General features: G+C 38.0%; 1 protein-coding gene across 4 annotated transcripts in view; it reads left to right on the top strand.

Moving 5' to 3' along the window:
- Window positions 1-23,278, top strand: part of sdk2b (sidekick cell adhesion molecule 2b) — a 234,317-nt gene that overhangs the window by 93,883 nt on the left and 117,156 nt on the right. For all 4 annotated transcript variants that reach the window (XM_057825360.1, XM_057825359.1, XM_057825356.1 and 1 more), the window contains exon 5: window positions 21,312-21,445. In XM_057825360.1, coding sequence (XP_057681343.1) covers window positions 21,312-21,445 — 134 coding nt within the window. The remainder of the gene's footprint in view (window positions 1-21,311; window positions 21,446-23,278) is intronic.

The raw sequence follows: 23,278 nt of genomic DNA, 5'->3' as shown, positions 1-23,278 counted from the left end.
TCCTCCATGATTTCTGATTTCTTTCTAAGTGGGAGAACATGCAAAATAGCAGGGTGTTCAAATACTTATTTCCTCCACTGTATAATATACACACAGACACACACACACACACAAATGATATGCAGATGCAGTAAGATGAGTCACGATATGATTTAGTCAAAATACAATTTAAGATTCTCTCCATTTACAAAATAATGAGATTGATGACCTCTGCAATTCAAAGTAACATTCATTCATTTTCTATATACAGAAGTTTATCCTCACGAGAGTTGCAAGAGTGCTGAAACCCATTCCAGCTATCTATGGGCAAGAGGCGGAGTACACAACGAATTGGTTGCCAGCCAATCAAAGGGCAAAATATTCAAAACAGATTCATTTAAATTAAAATGTGAGTCGGTCCAATGGCTTTGCAAATTACACTCCAATTACTATCCCATACAATTCACTTAAAGTGGAGAAAAATACTGGAAAACCTTTCATCGCTATAGTATGCATATTGTGCAGTATTTTGGCCATTTTCTTCTCTATCACTCCAGAGAGTTGTAACCTCACTCCTCCATCCTCATGCATCCATTACCAGCCGACAAATGGCAGCGGTCAGCCGCCGACCTCCCTGAGGCAGTGAGCGAGTGCCGGGCAATTGGGGAGGGTTCAAGTGGCTCACACGTCCACATGAAGGCACACCGCAGCCTCTAGAAAGAAGCAAAAGAGCAAGGTAGTCAGCACACCAACCATGAAAACACTCGGTGACGGTAAAAGGGAAGAGGAGGTGAAAGAAGAAATGCGGCTAGAGAAAATTCTCACAGCACGGGTCACGAACTTTATGATTTGTACCTCTCCGTTCTCTTGTTGTGCTTGTGCAGAAATCAGTCATGGTGAAAAAGATGAACAAGAAAATGATGCAGTAAATAAACCCACCAAGACAAATTTTGATTGAATGAAAAGGTTGTGTTAACTTTTATGACAACATAAGCAACATTAAGTCCTCCTACTTTGAATACTGCACATCTGAATTCAGTTTCCAAATAGGCCTGTATTATTTTAAATTCACCTCAAAAGTTAGTGGGATAATTGCTGTGTGGGCCTCAGGCCTTCCTTTCAAATCCGTATTAAAAATACTCCTGCTGCGACTGGATTCATGTCACCACGGTGACGCAGTTGGTAGCCGGAGAAGAAAAACTGATTCAGAACAGACGAAAGGTCTGATGTCATGATCTAGTAGCTTATTAGGAGTCATCCGTGCAGTTCATTGATTCCACACAACTTGGTTCTTTGAGAGCTCAGTGAGTTGTAATTGAAGTGAATCATATCATAAGGCATTGTAATGGGAATGAATTGCATCATGTCGTAATTTGTGTGAATTATCATTCCATTTCAAAGGTGTTGTATGGCATCATGATGGGAATAAATCATATCAAAGTCAAGTGATGCGCTTCGTGTTCAAATCTGATTGAATAGCATTGTAATCGAAGGTAATTGTCCTTAAATTAGAGGCGTCACTTTGTTAATGGAGAGTCTAGTCAAGCGTACTATATTGTATATTTGTTTACCTGCCCCAACTCACAAATGTCTGTGTCATCCAACTCTTAATCCTCAGGGTTGAATATGACATTTGTCCAATCTATTCAGTTACAACAAGTTTAAAACTTTTAGGAAAGTTTATTTGCTTTTGAGTGTTTATAAGAACCTTTGACCATTATTTCAGAAGTAAATTTAAGAAGCCAAACGCTGATTTGAATGACGAAGCCTGGCTCTCCGTTTTTTTTTCTTTTTTTTTTTTCCTTTCTAATTCATCCCAATGCATTCTATTGGGTTGAAGTCAGGACTGGAAGTCATTCACGTTCATCAACACCCTTCTCTTTCATTCCATTTATTTATGGACCTTACTATGTAGGTTTGTTTAGTGATGGCATTTGTGTTAACCCGTGCTCAAAACAAGCATAACAGATGAATTCAACTGGCGTGCAGAATTCTGACCTCCCCCTGACAGAACATATTTGGTATGAAAGAGAGCGGTGACTGAGAGCAAATATTTCAAGAACTTCAAAATCTGGAAGAAAGGCCAAACAAATTACATAAAAACACTCCCATTATAGTTACAAAGAACGTACCAAAGTCATACTCAAAGCTATAGATAATGAATGAGATGTTGCCTAAATTCACAATTGAATCAAAGCGGGTTAGCAAAATCTTTTAGCTTAACACTGGCTTCAGCTATAATAGTCACAAGTAAAAAAAATAAAATAAAAAAAAAGTTACAAACTCCATATAGCACCTTCAAAGTGTATCATATTATAACATATATATCATAATGGGAATCCAGCACATTGTGTCGTAATTAGAATGTATATTGTATTGCATCATAATTGGATTGAATGGTATTTATAATTTTAGTATCTTGTATCATACCATGTCATTGTTTAAACTGAGGCTGCAACAACTAATTGAATAAATCTGTTCAAATTGATTAATAAATTAGTTGCCAACTAATTTGATGAACGATTTTTGCCAGCAGCTATGAGCAGTCCCATTTGGGTCCTTGTTTGTGTGTAATGTCAGGCTGCACGGGCACCATTGATTAGAGCAATAGAGAGAGAGAGTTCACCGCTACACTCAGGTTGGGTTGCTGAATCAATACTGCAATATTTCGAAGTGTCGAGAGTTAGATTGTCTTTTGTGTTTAGATCCAGTGTGCCTCTGTCAGAGGTGAGTACATGAAGCCAATTGTTTTTTTTTGTATTATTTGTTGATCAGATAGCGCGAAGTGCTAAACTAGTTAGCAATTATGCTAATCAGTGTCTTAAGTGTCAGTTTGAGTTGTGTTTTGGAGAAGCGTATTAGCACTTTAGTTAGATAGTAAAGTTGTCTCATCTCTTTTTATGAAGAAACCATCTTCATATAGCAGGATTCAACACGCACTCCCATTCAAACTGTAAATTGTCATACAAGAGAGTGTGCTTTGAAATTGGATTTGGATTGTATTTATGAACAACTGTTTGAAAAAGAAAACATTCATTACAGTCTGGCACCTTATTAGATTTGGTTGTTTAGTTTGTTTAAAGAAAATAAATGTGTCATTGACACAATAATATTAATATATTAATATTTGCCCACAAAAAAAGGTCAATCAGCAGCACATTTTTTTTTAAAAATTAGAACAAATATGACTTTGGTTTGGTGTGTGGACTGAAAAATTATTTTTATGTTTTATACTCAAAACCCTTTTAAAAAATCAATAAGTTTTATGTACTTAACTGTAGTGTACAACGGTACTGGTTTAAGTCAGAAAGCTGTAATAAAATATTATTTTTGAAGGAAATATTCATTTTGTCTTCATTGTTACCTACAACATGCGTAAAACAACCTCAAGTTAAATTGTGAAGGTAACTGAAAAAAGTGACATTTATCCAATTATTTGATTAATCGTTTAATTAACTGTCTGATTAAGCGATTATAAAAAATAATCATTAGTTGCAGCCCTAGTTGAGAGACTTCCTTTGGTAAGACAGAAGCTCATTGTCAAGGTTTTTTTTTTGTTTTGTTTTGTTAAATGAGATCATTTTGAAAGTGCAACATGTGTCACATCATTTTAACCACATACGAATGTGACCTGGATCAGATTTGAAATGGTCCACTTTTGTGCAGTTTTTCCTGTTCAGACTGTCAAATTAATGCCTAAGTTGGAAAAACACAAAAAAATCAGATTCATGCATTAAGACCTGTGGTATGAACCATAGCTATAGTGAATCATCTCATGATTAGAATAGCTCACATTCTGTCCTAATTTTAGTGAATTGTGTCAAAGCTGAAGAGAATCACAACTGGAAGGAAATGGTAAATTGTAGTGATTCTAATCATTTAAATGAATTGCCCGTAGTTAGCTGGGATAGGCTCCAGCACCTCTGCGACCCTCGTGAGATAAAGAGGCATGGTAAATGAATGAATGTATTTTATTGAAATTAGTACATGCTTTTTGATTCTATATTCGGAAGTAATAATGTTACATCAGGTTGAACTAAATAGTTTTATATGTAGTGTCTTTTCGATCAGCGTGTCATAAAAATTATATGTTTGTGATCATGAAGGGTAGCTTGGCATTTAGTACAGTGAGACAGCAGCTGTTGATGGAGTCATCCTTGCAACTGATCAATGTAATCGCCCTTACCTTCGTAGAGACCGAAAACCTCTGCTGCCACCTGCTGTCAAGGAGGCTGACATCCTCCAGCTATGACCTTTGAAAGCACGGGGATCCGCCCAAAAATCTCTTCAATATGATTTGTAGGATGGCTTTGTTCTTTCTCTTCCATATTTAGTAACTGTTCCTTGTATAGCGACCAATTCTATTTCCACCATCATTCCCACACCAAAGAAGCGGCATTCCGCTGGAGAGCCTCACCTTGGCAGACTACTGCTCGCAAAGCAACTTGGACGACCCAGCTGCTATTTCCCCCTGTTTTTGGTGCAAACGCCAGTTGCGCCAGAAGCGAGAAACAAAGTATCACCGCCGTCACATATAATCAGCTTCACAAAGTTTTAGTCAGAGTAATTTTATTTCAAGGCTAAGGCTTGTGTTCTCCATCACTGTCATAGCCACACTCTTGAGGTAATTTGTGTTCGATCGCCCCTGAAATGATGGACAATATCATTTACTTATTATAAAATATTATCAGATGCGTGGAATGCTGTCACAAATAACAATCTCGATGTGATTCCGAAGATGAAATTGTGTCAAGGTGCTGTATTTGGGTGAAGAGCCACAGGCTGCTTCCCACTGAACACAGTACAGAAAGCCTTCAAACTAACACGACTGCGGCTTCAAATCTAATATAAAAGCACTGTGGAACAGTATGGTCACAAACATACTATGTTTTGTAGTTTAGCTGACTGTAAAGCCAAATGCGCTTTCATACTGAACACAATGTTCAAGGTCTTCAGACGGCTATGAGACATACTGACCTGTTGACAAAAATGAGTCACCCCATCATCAGAAATATGTTTCCAGATACTTGAAAGGAGTCGTTCAAATATGCCTGAAAGCCACCTTCTTTGACAGTCCACACTGGTAAATTCTCAGGAAGAGGATCTGACCCAATGACTCTCATAAACTAAAAGAGATTTGGTTATGCACACTTTTGAAGAACCTTTAAGGGTGATGTGAGCAGTAGCCGTATCAAAAATTTCCCCAAGCAGGACTATTAAGTGGTCTCTTGTGAGACTCACCCCGTCACAAGACCCTTGGATGTGCTGTCCTTAACTGCCAGGTAAAGAAGTCAAGTCCCAAATTGCGTCTCCCCATTTTCCAAAGGTCCTCAGGAGTCACCTGGGACTCGCGCTCCACACTTCCTTTCTTCTCACATCCCTGAAGAAATCCATAATTCATAGACTTGTCCGGGATGTCGGAGCTGCCGCGCCAGCGAGACTGCATTAAATATTTACAATAGATCATAAGCGGTAGCCGCAGAGGCCCCACTGTTAGGACTGTCCCTGGATAGGGGACACTGATTCTTAACTGGTGCACCAGGGCCCAAAACTGGAACCTTGTTTGGTGAATTGTGGTCAGAAAGAGTAAAATAGCACTGTTCAGTTTATGATAGATGCAAATGTTTCAAGGCTTTGAATGGCACTCAAGCAATTCGATTATTTATGTTTTCCTGCAAGTTTTCACTGTATTGACTTCCCTACTGCTTTAGCATAGATTAAGAAGACAACATTGATTAAAATCTCCATGGTAACAACACAACTCCATCTTAGACTGAAGAGCCCCTGTAGAGTGAAATATTAAATGAGCTTCACAGCGCTGACTTTTTTATTCTGATTTTTTTTTTATTTTTTTTTTATAAAAGTACAGTGGTGGATGAGGTACTTCCTTTTTTTTTTTTTTTTTTTTTTTTTTACTTAAGTAAAAGTACAGATACATGTGCAAAAAATACTTATGTAAAATTAGATTCTAAAATATTCAAGTTAAAGTACAAAAGTACTCGCTTTAAAAAGTAAAAGTATTTTTTCCCATTGCAAAAATGTAATCTACGTGTTCAATGTTGGTTGAACATTTTATACAGTGGTATCGAAAAGTATCTGCACCTTTAGGAATTTCTCACATTTCTGCATAATATTACTATCAAATGCGACCTGATCTTTGTCAAAGTCACACAGTTGAAAATACTGTGTCTGCTTTCACTATAACCACCAAAACATTTATAGGTTTTCATATTTTAATGAGGATAGCATGCAAACAATGACAGACAGGGGAAAAATAAGTAAACCCTCAGCCTAAGGAGACTTAAAAAGCAATAGAAACCAATTATTACCAAACATTTTAAGTCAGGTGTGTGCCCAAGGTTTAAAGCTGCCCTGCCCACAATAAAACACACACCTGGTGAGAATTGTCTTGATGAGAAACATTGTCTGATGTGCATCAAGGCTCTATCAAAAGAGCTGTCTGAAGATCTGGGATGAAGGATTTTTTATTTGTACGTATAAAGCAGGGAAAGAATACAAAACCATCTCTATAAGTCTTATGTTCATCCATCGACAGTCAGAGAAGTTGTCTACAAATGGAGAAAGTTTGGCACTGTTGCTTTTCTCCCAAGGAGTGGTCCTCCACCAAAGGTGACAGAAGGAGTTCAGTGCAAAATACTCAGAGAGGTAGAAAAGAACCCTAGAGTGTCTGCTAAAGATTTACAGAAATAACTGGTACAGTCCAATATCTGTGTGCACACAATAACTATATGTAAAACAATGGTCAGGAATGGTGTTCATGGGAGGACTCCATGGAGGAAGCCATTGCTGTCTAAAAAAAAAAAAAAAACTTTGTTGGTCGTTTAATGTTCTCAAAAAGGCACTTGGAGACTCCACAGAAGTTTTGGCAAAATATTTTGTGGACAGATAAAACCAAAGTTGAATTGTTTGAGAGTAACACATGAGTAACGTCATCTGTGGAAGAGAAATGGAACAGTTCACCAACCTCAACAGGGAGCATTATGATTTTGGGCTGTTTTTCTGCCTCAGGGCCTGGACAACATGCAATCATTAATGGAAGAATGAATTCAAAGTTTATCAGGATGTTAATCAAGAAAACATGAGGCCACTTTTCAGGCAGTTAAAGCTAAAAAGAGGATGGATGCTGCAACAAGACAATCATCCAAAACACAGAAGTAAATCAGCTTCAAAATTGTTTCAGAAGAACAAAATACACGTTCTGGAGTGGCCAAGTCAAAGTCCAGACTTAAACCCAATTGAGATGCTGTGGCATGACCTAAAGACAGCGATTCATTTCCGACATCCCAGGAATTTTAATGAACTACAGCAGTTTTGTAAAGATGAATGGGCCAAGATTAGTCCTGATCGATGTGCCAGACTGATCTGCAGCTACAGGAAGCGTCTGGTTGAAGTTATTTCTGCCAAAGGTGGAGCTACAAAATATTAAATGTGATGGTTCTCTTACTTATTTTCCCCCTTCTGTCATTGTTTGCATACTATCCTCATTAAAATATGGAAACCTATAAATGTGTCGTTGGTTTTAGTTAAAGCAGGCACTGTTTCATCTGTGTGATTTTGACAAAAATCATATCACATTTGATTGTGATTTTATGCAGAAATGTGAGAAATTCCAAAAGGTTCAGCTACTTTTTCATACCACTGTCCTGCTTGTATATAATATATAAATACATACATACATAGATATGAGTCAATGTTAAAAGAAAGAACAAGAAAATTGACTGCTCAGAATGGAAAAAAACAAGCAATAATTGACTCCACCGTAAACAGAAGCTTAACAAGCAAGCTCAAGAACTCGAAACCTTAGCATAATCGGGGAATACAAGCAACTATCAGGTGCATACTACCACCCACTGTACAAGAATGTGGTGTTTTTTTATTTGTTAATATCTTGTTCACCTGCCTAATCATTTCTTGTACTCGTGTTGCTGCCCCTAGTGCTCAGTTACGGTATTGTTTATCAATTGCGCTGGAGGCATGAAAACGAAACTATCAATTCATATTGAGAAAAAAAGAAAACACAAATGTATACCACGGGTGACGATTTGAAAAGTACTGCAGTAAAAAGTACAGATTCCTGCTGTAAAATGTCATGAAGTAAAAATTAACACTTCATATTTAAGTACAGATACACAAAAATGTACTTAATTACAGTAACAGAGTACTTTTACTTCGTTACGTTCCACCACTGGAAAAGTATATGTCATAGAGCATAATATGCAGACGTGCATTCTTCTGGTGCAATATTTTAAAATCAAATTGTACAAAAAAAACATAGTGTGAGAAAGAATTTTAATGAGCTTGAGTATTTCATTTGTGCATTTGTGCAGTATATATGAAATAGGAGTTAACTGACATAGAAAAATTTGCCAAAGTTGTACTGCATACCGTATTTTTCGGACTATAAGTCCCACCTGAGTATAAGTCCCACCAGCCATAAAATGCCCAACGAAGAGGACAAAAACATATATAAGTCGCACCGGAGTATAAGTCGCATTTTGGGGGGAAATTTACTTGATAAAATCCAACACATAGAACAGATATGTCATCTTGGATGGCAATTAAAAAAAAAAATTCCACTAGAGAACGACATGCTGAATAAGTGTACAGTATTATAATGTTACATGATGCATGAACAACGAAATGCAAATTTGGCCGGTATGTTAACGTAACATAGCTATTAAGAGTTATTCAGATAACTATAACATAAAGAACATGCTAACAAGCTTACCAAACCATCAGTGTCACTCCCAAACTCCAAAACAACAATGTGAAATGATATAATAATGTGTTAATAATTTCACACATAAGTCGCTCCAGAGTATAAGTCGCACCTCAAGCCAAACTATGAAAAAAATTGCGATTTATAGGCTGAAAAATACGGTATATATTGTCTGTATTGATTGAACATCTTATAAAGTAGGTCATGACTGTGCAAGAGGTAAATATAGGTCAGAGAGTGACAAAAGTTGAGAACTACTACTTCACTGACTGTAAATGGTAAAAGTAACTTGCAGAATTCTGCCTTGAGCACACAACAGCAACTACCCCACTGCGTCCTCCCCCGCTTCCGCCGTTGACATCCTGATGATGAGACGGCGGTCAGGCTGGCGGAATAAGTGGAAATACGAGGTTAAAGGAATGTGAAGTCGTGGGCTGTTGGGGGGCAAAGGGCTTTTTTCACTCGCATATGACAAGTGGTGATAATTGCAGGACTGAAGAACAACCTAGCATGCTTCATTTCTGGTAATTACAAGTTTTAATTAGGTCCCCTTCATTATATTATGAACAGACGCATCATCAGGCACAAATGCTAGGTGGCATCCATTCTAATGCTATTGTGACAGCAGCTGACAGATTCTTAGTCTCAAGCAGTTTTGATATTTCACAGATTCGTCAGCACTTATGTTGGTTAAATTTTTTTAAGTTTTAGACATCGTTTAGGAATGTTGCCAGACTAAGATGGCAGGATAGAGGATGGATGATTCTTCTTAGTGTTCTACTAGCACTTACAATAGCTGTGTCCCTATAAGGTGACGCGTTCATTTGAACTGAAGGGAGTTATAATATGTCACAACATTGCGCCATGTTGTCCCAATCCATTTGAACCAGAAGGACACTTCACTTATGCACTGCAAACGTGTCTATCCTGTCAGCCATTTTCAGACGATTTGCAGGATACACACGACTATCCTTCTTATCGTCCTTGCATACTCAGGATGCTTTCCGTGATGCTGCTTCAGATTTTAAAATATCGTTCTTAGCAGAATCCACTGGCGGCACAGTGTGTAAAAGTACAGTTGAACCTCTACATACTAATTTAATTCGTTCCAGGACCTGATTTGTAAGTCAAAATGTCTAGCGGGATTTTCCCATAAGAATACATTGTATGTAGTTCGATAATTTGTTCCATAGCCCAAAAACCTATGCTAAATTCTTGATAAATACTGCTGGTACAATGACAAATAGCAATAAGACATAGCTAAAGAAATTATAAGTACAAATCGAAATAATAATAATGTAACGAATCGGGTTCTAATGTGGCGGTTGTGTTTTGCATGCTGTTCCTGAACGCACCGTGTGACTGACGAGAAAAAGGGTACAGTAGAGTGGGAAGTTTTTACATTTTTTTATGATGTTGTTGGCATCAGCTACAGCGGAAAGTAGCCGTGTTCTGTTGCACAAGTTCTGAAGTAAATGATTAAAAACCTGACGAAGTTTGCGCATAGACTTCATATGAGACATTGCGCCACGCCTTCAAGTAGGGGGCCGTCCCACACTCCGCTTCAGTTGGTCGAAGTCAGTCGGTTTTTCTCAAACACATGCAACGATCCAACGCCGGATTTAGGTAGAAAAAGTACGAAAGGTGTACCACATCCAAACAGGAGGGATTGTCTCAGGAGTGATTCAAGGTCATTTTAATATTTTTCGTACCATGCATGCATTTTGAAATGTGAAAAAAATCCATTGGCGATATTAACTGCTACGGCATTGGCATCATAATCTGCAATATTTACGTAAAATGAATGCTAACTGCCCGTTTTTTTTTTTTTTTTGCTTTGAACCAAGAATCGAGATAGTTTTACGTCCATATCTATAAAGAATTTAGGGATTTAAGCATTTATTCACAAGAATTTTCCAAACTAAAAAGCTCTTTGTCCGTTCTCACTCGGTCAGCTTTGACAGAGATAGGCCCCATATTAAGGCCCTGCGCCCAGTGTCTGGTCAATATATTATCAAGTCTATGGCTGGCGACTTCCTTGCCGATGTTACAATAATAATATTATTAAATCGAAAATAAAAAAAGGGGTTTTATTATCACCTTAACTCATAGAGACTGGCGAACGGACGTCGGCGGATACCGGGCATATTGTCTTTGCCTGGCACGGCCAGAATGTTCTCCCTGTATTTTTCAAACACTGTGAGAATAGTCTGGGACCCACCTCTTTAACGGAGCCAGTACGAAATCATCCATCCAATCAGATTTGTTTGTTTGTGTGACCTGTTCTTAACGAGCAACGTCACTCTTCCGCGTCGGAAGTCCTCTCCACAACAACACAGATGGCGAACAGGAGAGCCGAGAATATGTTCCAATCCATGGTATAATCAGTTTTAAATGACCAAAAACACATCGACACAAGTCATTGACAACAGTCTGTCTCGCGCTAGCCATGTTAAAAAAACTTCTCCGTTCTCCGCTCGCGCCACGCGAGAGTTTTCGCTCTACCACCGTCACGTCTGCCCGTTGCTGATTGGTCCACTCCGCTGTCTGTATGCTGTGGCTTGCTCCGCCCTGGAAATTTGATCCGCTTATTGGTCGCCAGACTCTATAGCTGGAACAGCGGTGAGTGTGGTGTACCAGGCTAATATTGTCTAGCCAGTTTACACACTCGCACTCATATTTTGTCCATCATTTCCTTTTTAATCTGAACGAATGAATGAAGCTTTTTATTTCGAGCATGCACAAAGAACAGAAATACAGTATAACTCAGAGTAATTATTTGCGCTCAAAAGGGAGCGGAAAGAAGAAAAATTTATTTAATCCCACCCATGATCGCATCATCCAGCAATCCTTTTTTCGTGGGACACTCCTGTCCTTTGACTTTAAGTTCACACAATGAAAAGACAGAAGAAAAAAGAAAGACAACAAATACAGTAAAAACAACTAAACCAATAGACAACCAACTAGACCAACAATTTCAGTTTTCTCATTAACAATAATGTTCATTAAATACACACCAATTCTACGAGAACAGCAACACAAATTGTCAGTAAAAGTCATTATATTGTGACCAGATCATATCTTTATACAATTTAAATTTTGGGATATTTTGACAGTGCCTGAAGTAATTGTCTAAGTTGTTCCACAGTTTCGCTCCACATACAGACACACAAAAACGTTTGAGGGTTGTTCGAAATCTGGGTAACATGAAATCTCCAGAACCTCGCATACTATGCGTACTCTCCTGAATCTTAAAAAAACAATGACTTTCTTGGTACCCATGTTGATTTCTCTCAGAAGAAAATCAACCATGCCTCCACCTCGCAGGAAAACAATGAAATTGCGACGCTGTCATAAATTGACGTATTTCAAGCTTGTCATTATATGTCGAAATGACGAAATGACGAGTCAAATTTAGGTCGGATGTTGAAAGGATCGTATGTCGATGCGATCGTATGTCGAGGTACCACTGTTGTCAAATTTTAAAGACATTGTAGGAACAAAAGTCTGTAAAATCTGTGACTGTTAATGTGGAGTAATTATTGTATGATGCAGTATAAACATCAATTCCAAATGTCATGTCAGCGTTATCCTGTGTCTTTTCTCCACGGTGGAAAAATCTACCCACACAGTGTGCAGCCTTTGAATTGAAACTCAGCTAATGTTAGACTTTTCGGCACTGTTATCATTTTTAAATAAGCTTTGACAAAGATTTAAGGAGTGTTTTTTAATATCAGATTTGTAATAGGACTAATTTTTAGATGGTCAACCTGACCAGAAAATTAGAATGGATGATTTTAGTTGCTGCTTGGACAGTGTGAGTTTGAGTGTCATCTGACAAGATGTTTCAAGGGCAATCTAGTATTTTAGCACCTTCATTTTCAGCACCTTTGTCAATTTTTCACTACTCACCTCCTTCACTGTTTTAAGGAGGTTTTTTTAGAACCATTATTTATTTTTAAGATTGGACAAACTATTGTCACTTTCAATTTTCAACTGAGCTTCTGTATGGTTGTTTTGAAACAGTGAGCCGTTAAATATGAATCCAAACACAGACGTGAAAGTTTGTAATATTTATTATTTCAGAACGAGAACTATGGGAGCACGCCGGAACACACGAGAAAATACAAACAAAAATGGTACGAACCGAGTCGGCGAGAGAACAAAGGGGACGGCAACAATGGCCAGAAAAGGCAAATACAAATAATACAAAAGTCCAACAAAAATACAAATAATACAAAAGTCCAACAAAAATACCTGCACAACAACAATGTGATAACAAAGAATACAACCGTAAGTAGGCAAGAGATCTCGAGATGACGCACACAGCGGTAAGCAAGCAAACAACAGTCCGATCATAGGAGGAATTTCACTTTTGTGGCAGCAATAAAATTTACCGTAATTTTCGTAGTGTAAAGCGTATCTGACTAGAAGCAACCACCCACCAAATTTGACACCGAAACAGCATTTGTTCATAAATAAGATGCACTGGACTATAAGCTGCATCTGTCCTCACTGTATTATGGGATATTTACATCAAAAGATATCAACTGGACTGGACAAGATATCATAGGACTGTCATAAGACCAAATGAAACACCATGAATTGGCTGCAAAGCAATATTGTTCAAGAAGCTTTATTTGGCCATCACTGTTCTCTTGGGGGAGACAGTCAACCTCTGCTGCCACCTGCTGTCAACACTGTTGTCATCCAACATGCCTCCTAGCATGCATTACAGCACTACAGATGCAAATAGCAATCAAAATTCATGTTCTGTGCTAATTATTTCTTCAGTTACTGTTCCAGTTGTTTCATATATTGCTATTTATGGAATTTGGTAACACTATTTGACAGTGGCACCATAGGACTGTCATAAGACCATTTTAATTATGACATGACACTGCCATGAGCATTAATGAATGCTTAAAGTGCCTGTGACACGAAAAAGCATGTTTATTTCATAATACACGCGGTATTTTATGCCCCTGAATGATATGGGCCGCTTGGACGTGTGGGGAAGCGATCGCTATTTTTATTTCGTTTTTTTTAATCCTGCGCCATGAAAATGAGTGACTTCCGGCTTCGGTCTTGCATTGAGGAGGAGGGCGCTCTGACGTGTACGGTAGAAGACGTCCTCTTCACGCTACAGTGTACTGTTGTGTATGAGGACGAAGGATTCAGCTGATTTTGCGGATTAATACGTTTATTTTTCGCATCACACCAGCCAAACGGCTGCAGAAAAATCATTCTGTATGAGGGAGAGGCGTATGCGCCTTTTTTGGAGTTTCAAAAGGTTCCCATTCACTGTGGATATTTACTGTGGGACCACTGGACTTACGAGGAAGTGAGTAAACATCTTGTTTTGTATTATGTCAAATACGAATACAGCGATTACAAAGTAAACACTACAAACTTCCTTTAACCCTTTAACACCTAAGCCTATTTTGGCCGAATTTGCATGCATTTGATGTTGCCATTATATTTCAAAGAAAAAATTGTTTACAATGGCCAAATTGGGTCCCTTTTTTCAGGACACCTTGAACTTCATGTCCAAACTGTTGTTTTCTTCATTGACCAATTTCAATCCACATTTTGGACCCAAAAAGACAAAAAAATCCCTAAATCTTTTTTCAAAATTTGTAATGTTGACGTCCCACTGACAACCAAACGTGCTCGACCAACCGTTTTGAAGCTTGATTATATTTATTCAACTTGTCAGTATAAACATTCAATAGAAAAAAATAAGATTGAATAGTTTTATGTTTGACAATTCAACACAAACAGCAGGTATGGTCATAGGCGTTTTTGGCCTTTACACATACTATGGTCAAAACAGGTCATATACAGTGCAAAATAGTGAGAGAAAAAAAATATATATATCATCTAACACAAAAAGGGTTTGGAGGATATCTCTTTGTGAAGGTAGGTGTGGTACCCATCACCTTATCAAAAGTATATACCTACATGCAATCAAGCTTCTCGAACACACATCTACATAAAAATTGAAAAGATTATAATAAAGAAAAAATATATATAACATTGAAAAAAAGTATTTTAAAAAATATTGACAAGTAGTTCAGTTCAATTCAAAATGTGCAGGCATGCGACCCAATAAAGTTTTTATTTTTTTTATTTTTTTTGCGCACTCAATAAAGCTTGAACAGGTCACGGAGCTGCATCACAACACAACGTCACACAGCCTACTCTTTCGCCGTTTGCGCGCTGCCGTCACTTCTATTCGCCGAGACGCCGACTCATGCAAAGAAAAAGACGACAAATACGGCTCATCTTCCTCCTTGAGTTAATGAAATAATGCATTAGCTTGCACTAAATGTAGTTTTATATTCATTCTGCACGTTTCAAAGTCGCTCGCTCAAACCAACCGGCGGTTAGCATGCGTCGAATGCATCCCTTTCATTTGTTGGCGTCTCGTTCGGAAATTTATTAAAAATAATCACATTCGGTTCGTCCTTCTTGACATCACAACGGCTCTTGTGATACAGTATGTAGTCTTTTGTGCTGCTTTTGGTTTTGAAAAAGGACAAGAAATGATGGAAATATGGAGATAGATACATGGTCCATGCAGCGTTTGAATGCATATTTATGAGTGCAATAAAACTATAAAACTCAAATAACATTATCTACCGTTTTTCTTGGTCGATTGACTTCAAATAAAAACTGGTGTGGACATCAACTTCCGCACTTTCAAATGAGACCAACCAGCGGCACGTGGGTGACGTAATTACAGCGTGACGAAGCTTCAAAGACGATATGCATAAACGCGTCGCTGCCGACACGTTCGGTGTTAAAGGGTTAAATGAAGAACTACTTACGTTTGATCATTCATAGGCATGTAAAAAGCCCTCCTAATGCTCATTAGCAGCAGCACGTTAGCTGCACAACAACTCCAGCCACCCTCCTCCGGGGAACGAACTGTAAATTGCTCTCCGCTGGGCGGTTTGCCGATCCGCGAACACAATCGACAACCGGGTCGTCATGTCAAATAATCCAGGATAGTTATGTGTGATTTTCCGCTTCGAAGACTTTCAAACATCACTCGGTTCGGGTTAGCATGTCGGCTAGCTGTCACGCCTTCTGGTTTGTTTACATTCTCCGAAGCCGGGGAAGGGAAATGACATATGTCCGATTTAGGTGTCATAAAATATCGTTCGGGAGGTGCGACAGTAAAGGTGAAGTCGACAGTTTTGACCATTATGGAGTAATTTTGCCATGTCGTCCTGAATAAATGCATTTTTATTATTTCATATTCCATTCAGCACAAGACTGTTATTTGTCATGACCATGCCATTTATTTAGCAATACTTGGATAAAAAGAATATGCTGTAAAAATATTGAAGTAAAGAGACAGAAACAATGACATTTTGCCGCTCTCTTCGTCGCGTTTTCCGCGTTGTGAATAGTTCCCCCTCGACGGGCTGACTGGTCCTTCTCAAGCCATTTATATAGCTATTGAAGAAAATACTTGGATAAAAAGAATATCCTGTAAAAATATTGAAGTAAAGAGAAACAATGACATTTTGCCGTTCTCTTCGTCGCGTTTTCCTCGTTGTGAATAGTTCCCCCTCGACGGGCTGACTGGTCCTTCTCAAGCCATTTATATAGCTATTGGGGAAAAATACTCGGATAAAAAGAATATCCTGTAAAAATATTGGAGTAGAGAGACTGAAACAATTACATTTTGCGGCTCTCTTCGTCGCGTTTTCCTCGTTCTGAATAATTCCCCCTCAATGGGCTGAATAGTAAAACCGATGAGCACAGTCTACCGCTGACGTCATCCACCTGTTGGGGACGCTAAAGCCCTATAATGGTAGGCGTGGCTAACCGGCAGATTAAAAGACTAATTTCTCGTCATCTGTGCTTTGCTAAATTGTTGTATATAGTCGAATCGTCTCAAAATATGATTCTAATTCACATAATAATGCCATTTAAGACTTTTTTTCTCGTGTCATATGCTCTTTAAGACAGATGTGATTTTGTGTCATCCGGCAAATTATATCCCTTTTGAATGGATGTAAAAGATCCGAGCTGGACATAAATGGAGTTAGTGACATAATTTGCCGGATGACACTTAATGACATCTGACATAAGCATTCTTTAATGCTCATTATAATGTCATGTCATAATTATGGCAGTCTTATGACGCCGGTGTCAAATAAAGTGTTACCTATTAACCCAAATAAATCAACAAATAAGCCGCACTGGACTGTAAGCCACAGGATTCAAAATGAGGGAAAAAGTAGAGGATTATAGTCTGAAAAGTACGGTAATTTACAATATATATGCTTGGATAGTAGGTTCTCCCATGCTCGTACATACGGGCATCCTAGCTTTGTGTGTGTGCGTGCGTGTGTGAGTGCACGCGTTTGTGTGTCTTACCTAGTGGAGAAGTAGACGCCGCATCCTTTTTGACTTAATATTCCATCCAGGAATATTTATAATACGTTGAAAATAAGCGTTTTTTTATTCTTTCCCATTGTTTGCGAGGGGAATTCTAAATTAGGCTGCTTAGGACAGCTATGCTTTTGGCCAAGATTTTCCTCTATTGAAAACGGTATGACCGGGCGTGGCTCTGTTGTACAAGTAACGTATTTAGTGGGGCAAACTGAAACTCCGCTCACCATTTTGGCGGTTCTCTCCAGAGTTTCATGGTCCACATCTTCAATCCCTGGTTCTTGCTCAGTAGTTGTTGTTGCTTTTGAAAGCTTAGGTTTGAAAAATTGATATACATCCATTTTGGACCAAAAAAGAACAACAAAGTCCTTTTTTTTTTTTTTTTTTTTTTTTTTTTTTTTTTTTTTGGTCAAAATTTGTAATATTGATGTTCTATTGACAACCAAACATGCTCGATGAACCGTTTTGAAGCTTGATAATCTTTATTCAAGTTGTTCTGATAAACATTTAACAGAAACAAATGAAACTGAATAGTTTCATATTTGACAATTCAACAGAAACAGCAGGAGGCGTTTTTGGCCTTGACACATACTATGATCAAAAGAGGTTACATACAGTAGACCAAAGGTCAAAATAGTGGGAAAATGTGTGTTGTCCAACGACAGCCCCCAAACATCACTGCTCTAGAGGAGATCTGCATGGCGGAATGGACCAAAAGACCAGCAACAGTGTGTGAAAAGCTTGTGAAAAGTTACAGAAAACGTTTGGCCTCCGTTATTGCCAACAAAGGGTACATAACAAAGTATTGAGATGAATTATTGGTACTGACCAAATACTTATTTTCCACCATGATTTGCAAATAAATTCTTTAAAAATCAGACAATGTGATTTTCTGGGGGGTTTTCCACATTCTGTCTCTCATGGTTGAGGTTTACCCATGTTGACAATTACAGGCATCTCTAATATTTTCAAGAGGGAGAATTTGCACAATTAGTGGTTGACTAAATACTTATTTGCCCCACTGTATATATCTCATCTAACACAAAAAGGGTTTGAAGGATATCTCTTTGTGAGGTAAGGTATTGCACCCATCACTTTATGAAAGAATATACAGTACATACAGTCAAGCTACACACACATCTATAGACAAATTGAAAAGATTGATAGTAGGGAAAAAAGTCCAATATAACATTGAAAAAAAGTTTCAAAAATATTGACAATAAACTAGTTCAGTTCAATTTTTTCAGACATGCCACTCAGTTTCCCTTTGAACAAGACACAGTCCTTCATACTACACTACATCACCCGGCCCACTGTTCCGCAGTTTGCGCACTGTTGTCAGCCTGTCTCTGTTCTCACTCGCCGACATCCAAAGAAAATAATGACAAATCTTGGCCATCCTCTTCCTCGAGTTGATGGAAAAAATGCATTAGCTTGCACTAATTTTAGTTTTCGATTCATTCTGCACATTTCAAAGTCGCTGGCTCAATCCAACCTCTCCTTAGGTGGCTAGGCAATTTTTTAAAAATAATCACACGTCAGTCCTTCGTGACATCACAATGGCTCCTGGGATATGTAGCTTTTCGTGGTGCTTTCTGTTTTGAAAAATAACAAAAAATAATGGAAATATGGACATAAACACATGGTCCATGCAGCGGTCTAATGTTTATTTATGAGAGCAATAAAACTATAAAACTTATTTGACATTATTTCCCATAATGCTTGGTCAATTGACTTCAAGTAAAAACAGGCGTAGACCCCAAATGCCGCACTTTTATATGAGACCAACCAATGACACGTGGGTGTCGTAATTACAGTGTGACGAGGCTTTAAAGATTATATGCGTAAACATGTCGCCGCCGACACGTCCTGTGTTAACTCATTTGCACCCAGAAACGTATAAAAACGTTCTTTTTTTAAATGCTCCACTGGCCCACAAACGTATTTATACGTCTTTTGTGTTTTTTTTTTATTTTTTATTTTTTTTATAAGAAGCAAATATAGCTTCCGCTGTATCTGAGAAACTAAGAACAACGCTCCAAACCCCTTTTATAGCAATAAAACTGGCCACTGGAGGGCAGTAGCGCATTTTGGAAGACCAGGCAACCGATTCAACAGCAGTGAACGGCCGGGCAGCTTTGTCAGAACGCTGGCGGCATGAAGCCAGGTGGCGCTCCGACCGGACAAAACAACGAGAGGACGCCTGGGAATCCAGGCGCTGGACGACCGTGCAAAACGAGTGAAACCCCCCGTGGAGCGGCTCGCCAAGCAGACCCCGCAGAAATGCAAAAATAATCCATCTTTGTGAGACAGACAACGATGAGGGAAAAGTTTACACAGCTGACGTGGCGACAACGGCGTCATCTCGGCGACAAACCGTCATCTCTCAGTAGTCGTGTGTGAATAAATTGTTACTTTGCTATCTAAAGCTCTATTTGTCTGGTTGTTTATGGTATTTTGTAAAAGGAAAACATTATTCAGATGTTTGGAATGTAACTAATGCAAAAAATAGCTTTGTTAATGTCAAAGTTATGTTTGAAATGTATGCGTTTATACAAAAAGCTCATTTTCTCAATTTTTTCATCAGAAATTGGAAAATTGCTCAAACTAAGCTATTTCCTAATGCTGATTTCTAAAGAATGGAAAAAGATACGAACTTACTTTTTTTTCTGCTGAAAGAAGAGAGTCTAATCTTTCTTTTGGTGGGTTCCAAGTTTATATAGCAATAGAACATAATTTTCTGTGGGCCTTGCAAAATCAGTCAAAATCCAGAAAAAACGGCCAGGAGCGAAGGGCCTTGCTCTGGTGAAAATGGCTGGGAGTGAAAGAGTTAATATTGAGCGTTCCTAATGCACCACAGGTGTGTCGCATGGCCCCGCCCAAATGGCTAAATGGTTAATAAAAAAAAAAAAAAAAAATAAATAAATAAAGGACCTGTGAACGCACATAAACTTGACAATGGCTATGAAACTGTTTTCCAAGTTTAGAAATTGAACTTTACTGATCTTGAATGTGAAGATTGCTGAAAAATGCCCCGAGAGGATCGAGTGAATCATCTAATCTTTGCTGGAGCAGTTTCAATATTTTATTGATTCTACCGCTGTGGTCGTTCACAATTCTACACTGACCTCCTTCAAAGTTTTAGGGATTGTTTAGGAATTCAAATAGGAAACTTCTTGATTTAGGGGGCCATTATTCCCGAAGATGATAAAAAATTATAACAAGAGGATAAGGAGTTACAGTCAGACTTCGAACAGGAGCAGTATTTAACTTTTTTTTTTACCCTGGCGGGCTTGTCAATTGGGATTTTTTACTTAGTGAGAATTAATGAGTGTCAGATTAATGACCCAAATGGTTCAGCAATGGATCCATGTTTACCTCATCAGACATTATTTCAATGTTTATTTTTCTGCCAAAAGTGGCTGTTTTCCAGGAAGTCCGGAGGTGCCACAGACGGCCAATTAAATACCTCTGCTACAGGATCATGTTTCATAACACTTATGCGAGGAGGACGTCAATATGTACTGTACGCCTTGCTCTGTCTGCACTGACGCATTGTTTACGCACTCTGGATCAATATGACTAATGTTGCTTGAAGAGCGCAATTATGGCGTTCTAATGTTTAATGCACTCTCCGCCACTGGATCAAAACATCAAAAGTAATTTAGCTCCAAACTCACAGATCATCGTTTTTTTTTTTTTTAATTTGAAGTGTCTTTGCCCAACAAAAATTGGCTCTGTGTGCCTCCAAAGCCAGTTAACAAGGTTCATTAGGGAACACAGCATTTTGTAGACGTGTCTATTATCGGCCATAAAAAAGAGGAAGCCATGCGTGCAAACACAGTGGCTTAGTTTCCCTTTTTTGGAGTAAGTTCTGGCCATTTCCAGGACTTTGTAACACTCTGTCCTTGATATTTTCTTATTTTGCCACCAGATTTGAATCAAATATAGTAGATGAATGAGTGACAATTAATTCTGCGTCTTTTCGTTTTGTGTGTTACCGTGCAGGTGTTGCGAAATTTCCTGAATTGGTATTTTTGTTTACGATAAATTACAAGAGATATTAATTTTTGTTGTGGGAACACAGGATGATGAGCAAAGTTTAATGACTTGTCGTTTTTTGGGTTCTTCAAAGATTGACTTATCAGTGTTGTTATTTTCTTTGCTCTGTTTTTTTTAGCGCAATCACACTGGACAACACGTTGGTCATCCTTTCAACAGTGGCACCAGACGCCGGCCGCTACTACGTTCAGGCAGTCAATGATAAAAATGGCGAGAACAAGACCAGCCAGCCCATCACCCTTTCAGTTGAGAGTGAGTGGCCACACACACACACACACACACACACACTCACCGACTCACATGCACAAACACAGCAGTCAGCCCATTATGCCCTAAAAGTACGACAGCTCGGGTTGTGTTTCTTGCCCATGAGGCAGTCGGAGGAAGGCCAGTTTGGCATGGCTGCCAAGTCTCAAACCCGCCCGACAGGAATGCTGGCTACCAGAGAAGAGCTGACAATTTGCCGCTTCCCAGAAGCAAGCTCATGTCAGAAGCCTACAGGCGGGATTATTGGGCACTATTCAGTTTTTTTTTTTTTCTTCTCCATTTTAATTCCTGCCGTGTGACGGAACTCCCTAGTCTGTGATCTGTGGAGGATTCTAGTTGGCACTTGTACCAACTCGATATTTACCTGATTTTTAGTCATCTGCCATTGTTAAATATTAAAAGAGCTTCATGAAAATGTTCTATTGTCATTGTCCTCTTAGCAAGCAGAGATGGGTTGAGTAGCCAAAAATTTTACAAAAGTAAGAGTAACATTACTTCGAAATAATATTACTCAAGTAGGAGTAGTCATTCAAAAAATGTACTCAAGTACAAGTCAAAAAGTACCTGGTGAAAAGAGTACTCAAGTAATGAGTAACATTGAGAGTTACTGCTTATGATGTTTGATTTTTTTTTAATTAAATGATTGATTTTATTATTTTTTTTTTTCTCAGCACAAAGTTATCCACTTTATATGAACTGTTATTATCTGTACTATTACCTATTACATAACCGCATTAAGCCGTAGACATTAAAGAATAAATAAATAAATAAATACATATATATATATACATATATATATATATATATATATATATATATATAGAGAGAGAGAGAGAGAGAGAGAGAGAGAGAGAGAGAGAGAGAGAGAGAGAGAGAGATATTAGGGCTGTCAAACGATTAAAATTTTTAATCAAGTTAATTACAGCTTAAAAATTAATTAATCGTAATTAATCGCAATTAATCGCAATTCAAACCATCTCTAAAATATGCCATATTTTTATGTTAATTATTGTTGGAATGGAAAGATAAGACACATGACGGATATATACATACAACATACTGTACATCAGTACTGTATTTGTTTATTGTAACAATAAATCCACAAATGGCATTATTAACATTCTTTCTGTTAAAGTGATCCACGGATAGAAAGACTTGTAGTTCTTAAACGATAAATGTTATAGTTACAAGTTATAGTAATTTTATATTAAAACCCCTCTTCATGTTTTCGTTTTAATAAAATTTGTAAAATTTTCAATCAAAAGTAGAGTTAATATAATAATAAGAAGAATAAAAATAGAGTGAAAAGTTTTACGTGTATTTTGCATAGCTAAATTGATATGGAATGCCAGTTTATTTAGCATTGTTGTTTAACTGTGTGTCAGAATAGGGCCTCATTACTATAGACTGAAGTGCTTTTCTTTTTGAGAACATTATTATTTTTTTGAGGGATAGGAATATTATTTTTGTTGTGCTTTCACTAAACGATACTTATGTTTGTTGTGAAGGAGAAGCTTATGCCAATAAACGGTGCGCCTGTGTCCACTCGCCTTTACTGTATAACATATACAGTGGGGAGAACAAGTATTTGATACACTGCCAAAACCCATTGGCAGTGTATCAAATACTTGTTCTCACCACTGTATCTGTACATATCTTACCCAAAATAAAACAAGAGACACATAATTGCCACTAAAAGAAAGAAAACTTACCGAAATATGTATGGAGCACAAATAGCAATTTGCATTGCATTGTGAATACAGCATAAACGTCTCACAACTACTAATTCTCCCACGTTTAGAAGACATAACATGAGCA

The sequence above is a fragment of the Corythoichthys intestinalis genome, chromosome 21, assembly GCF_030265065.1.
Source record: "Corythoichthys intestinalis isolate RoL2023-P3 chromosome 21, ASM3026506v1, whole genome shotgun sequence".
NCBI classification, from domain to species: Eukaryota; Metazoa; Chordata; class Actinopteri; order Syngnathiformes; family Syngnathidae; genus Corythoichthys; species Corythoichthys intestinalis.
The sequence above is the reverse complement of the archived record's forward strand: the minus strand, read 5'-3'. Positions and strand labels throughout refer to the sequence as shown.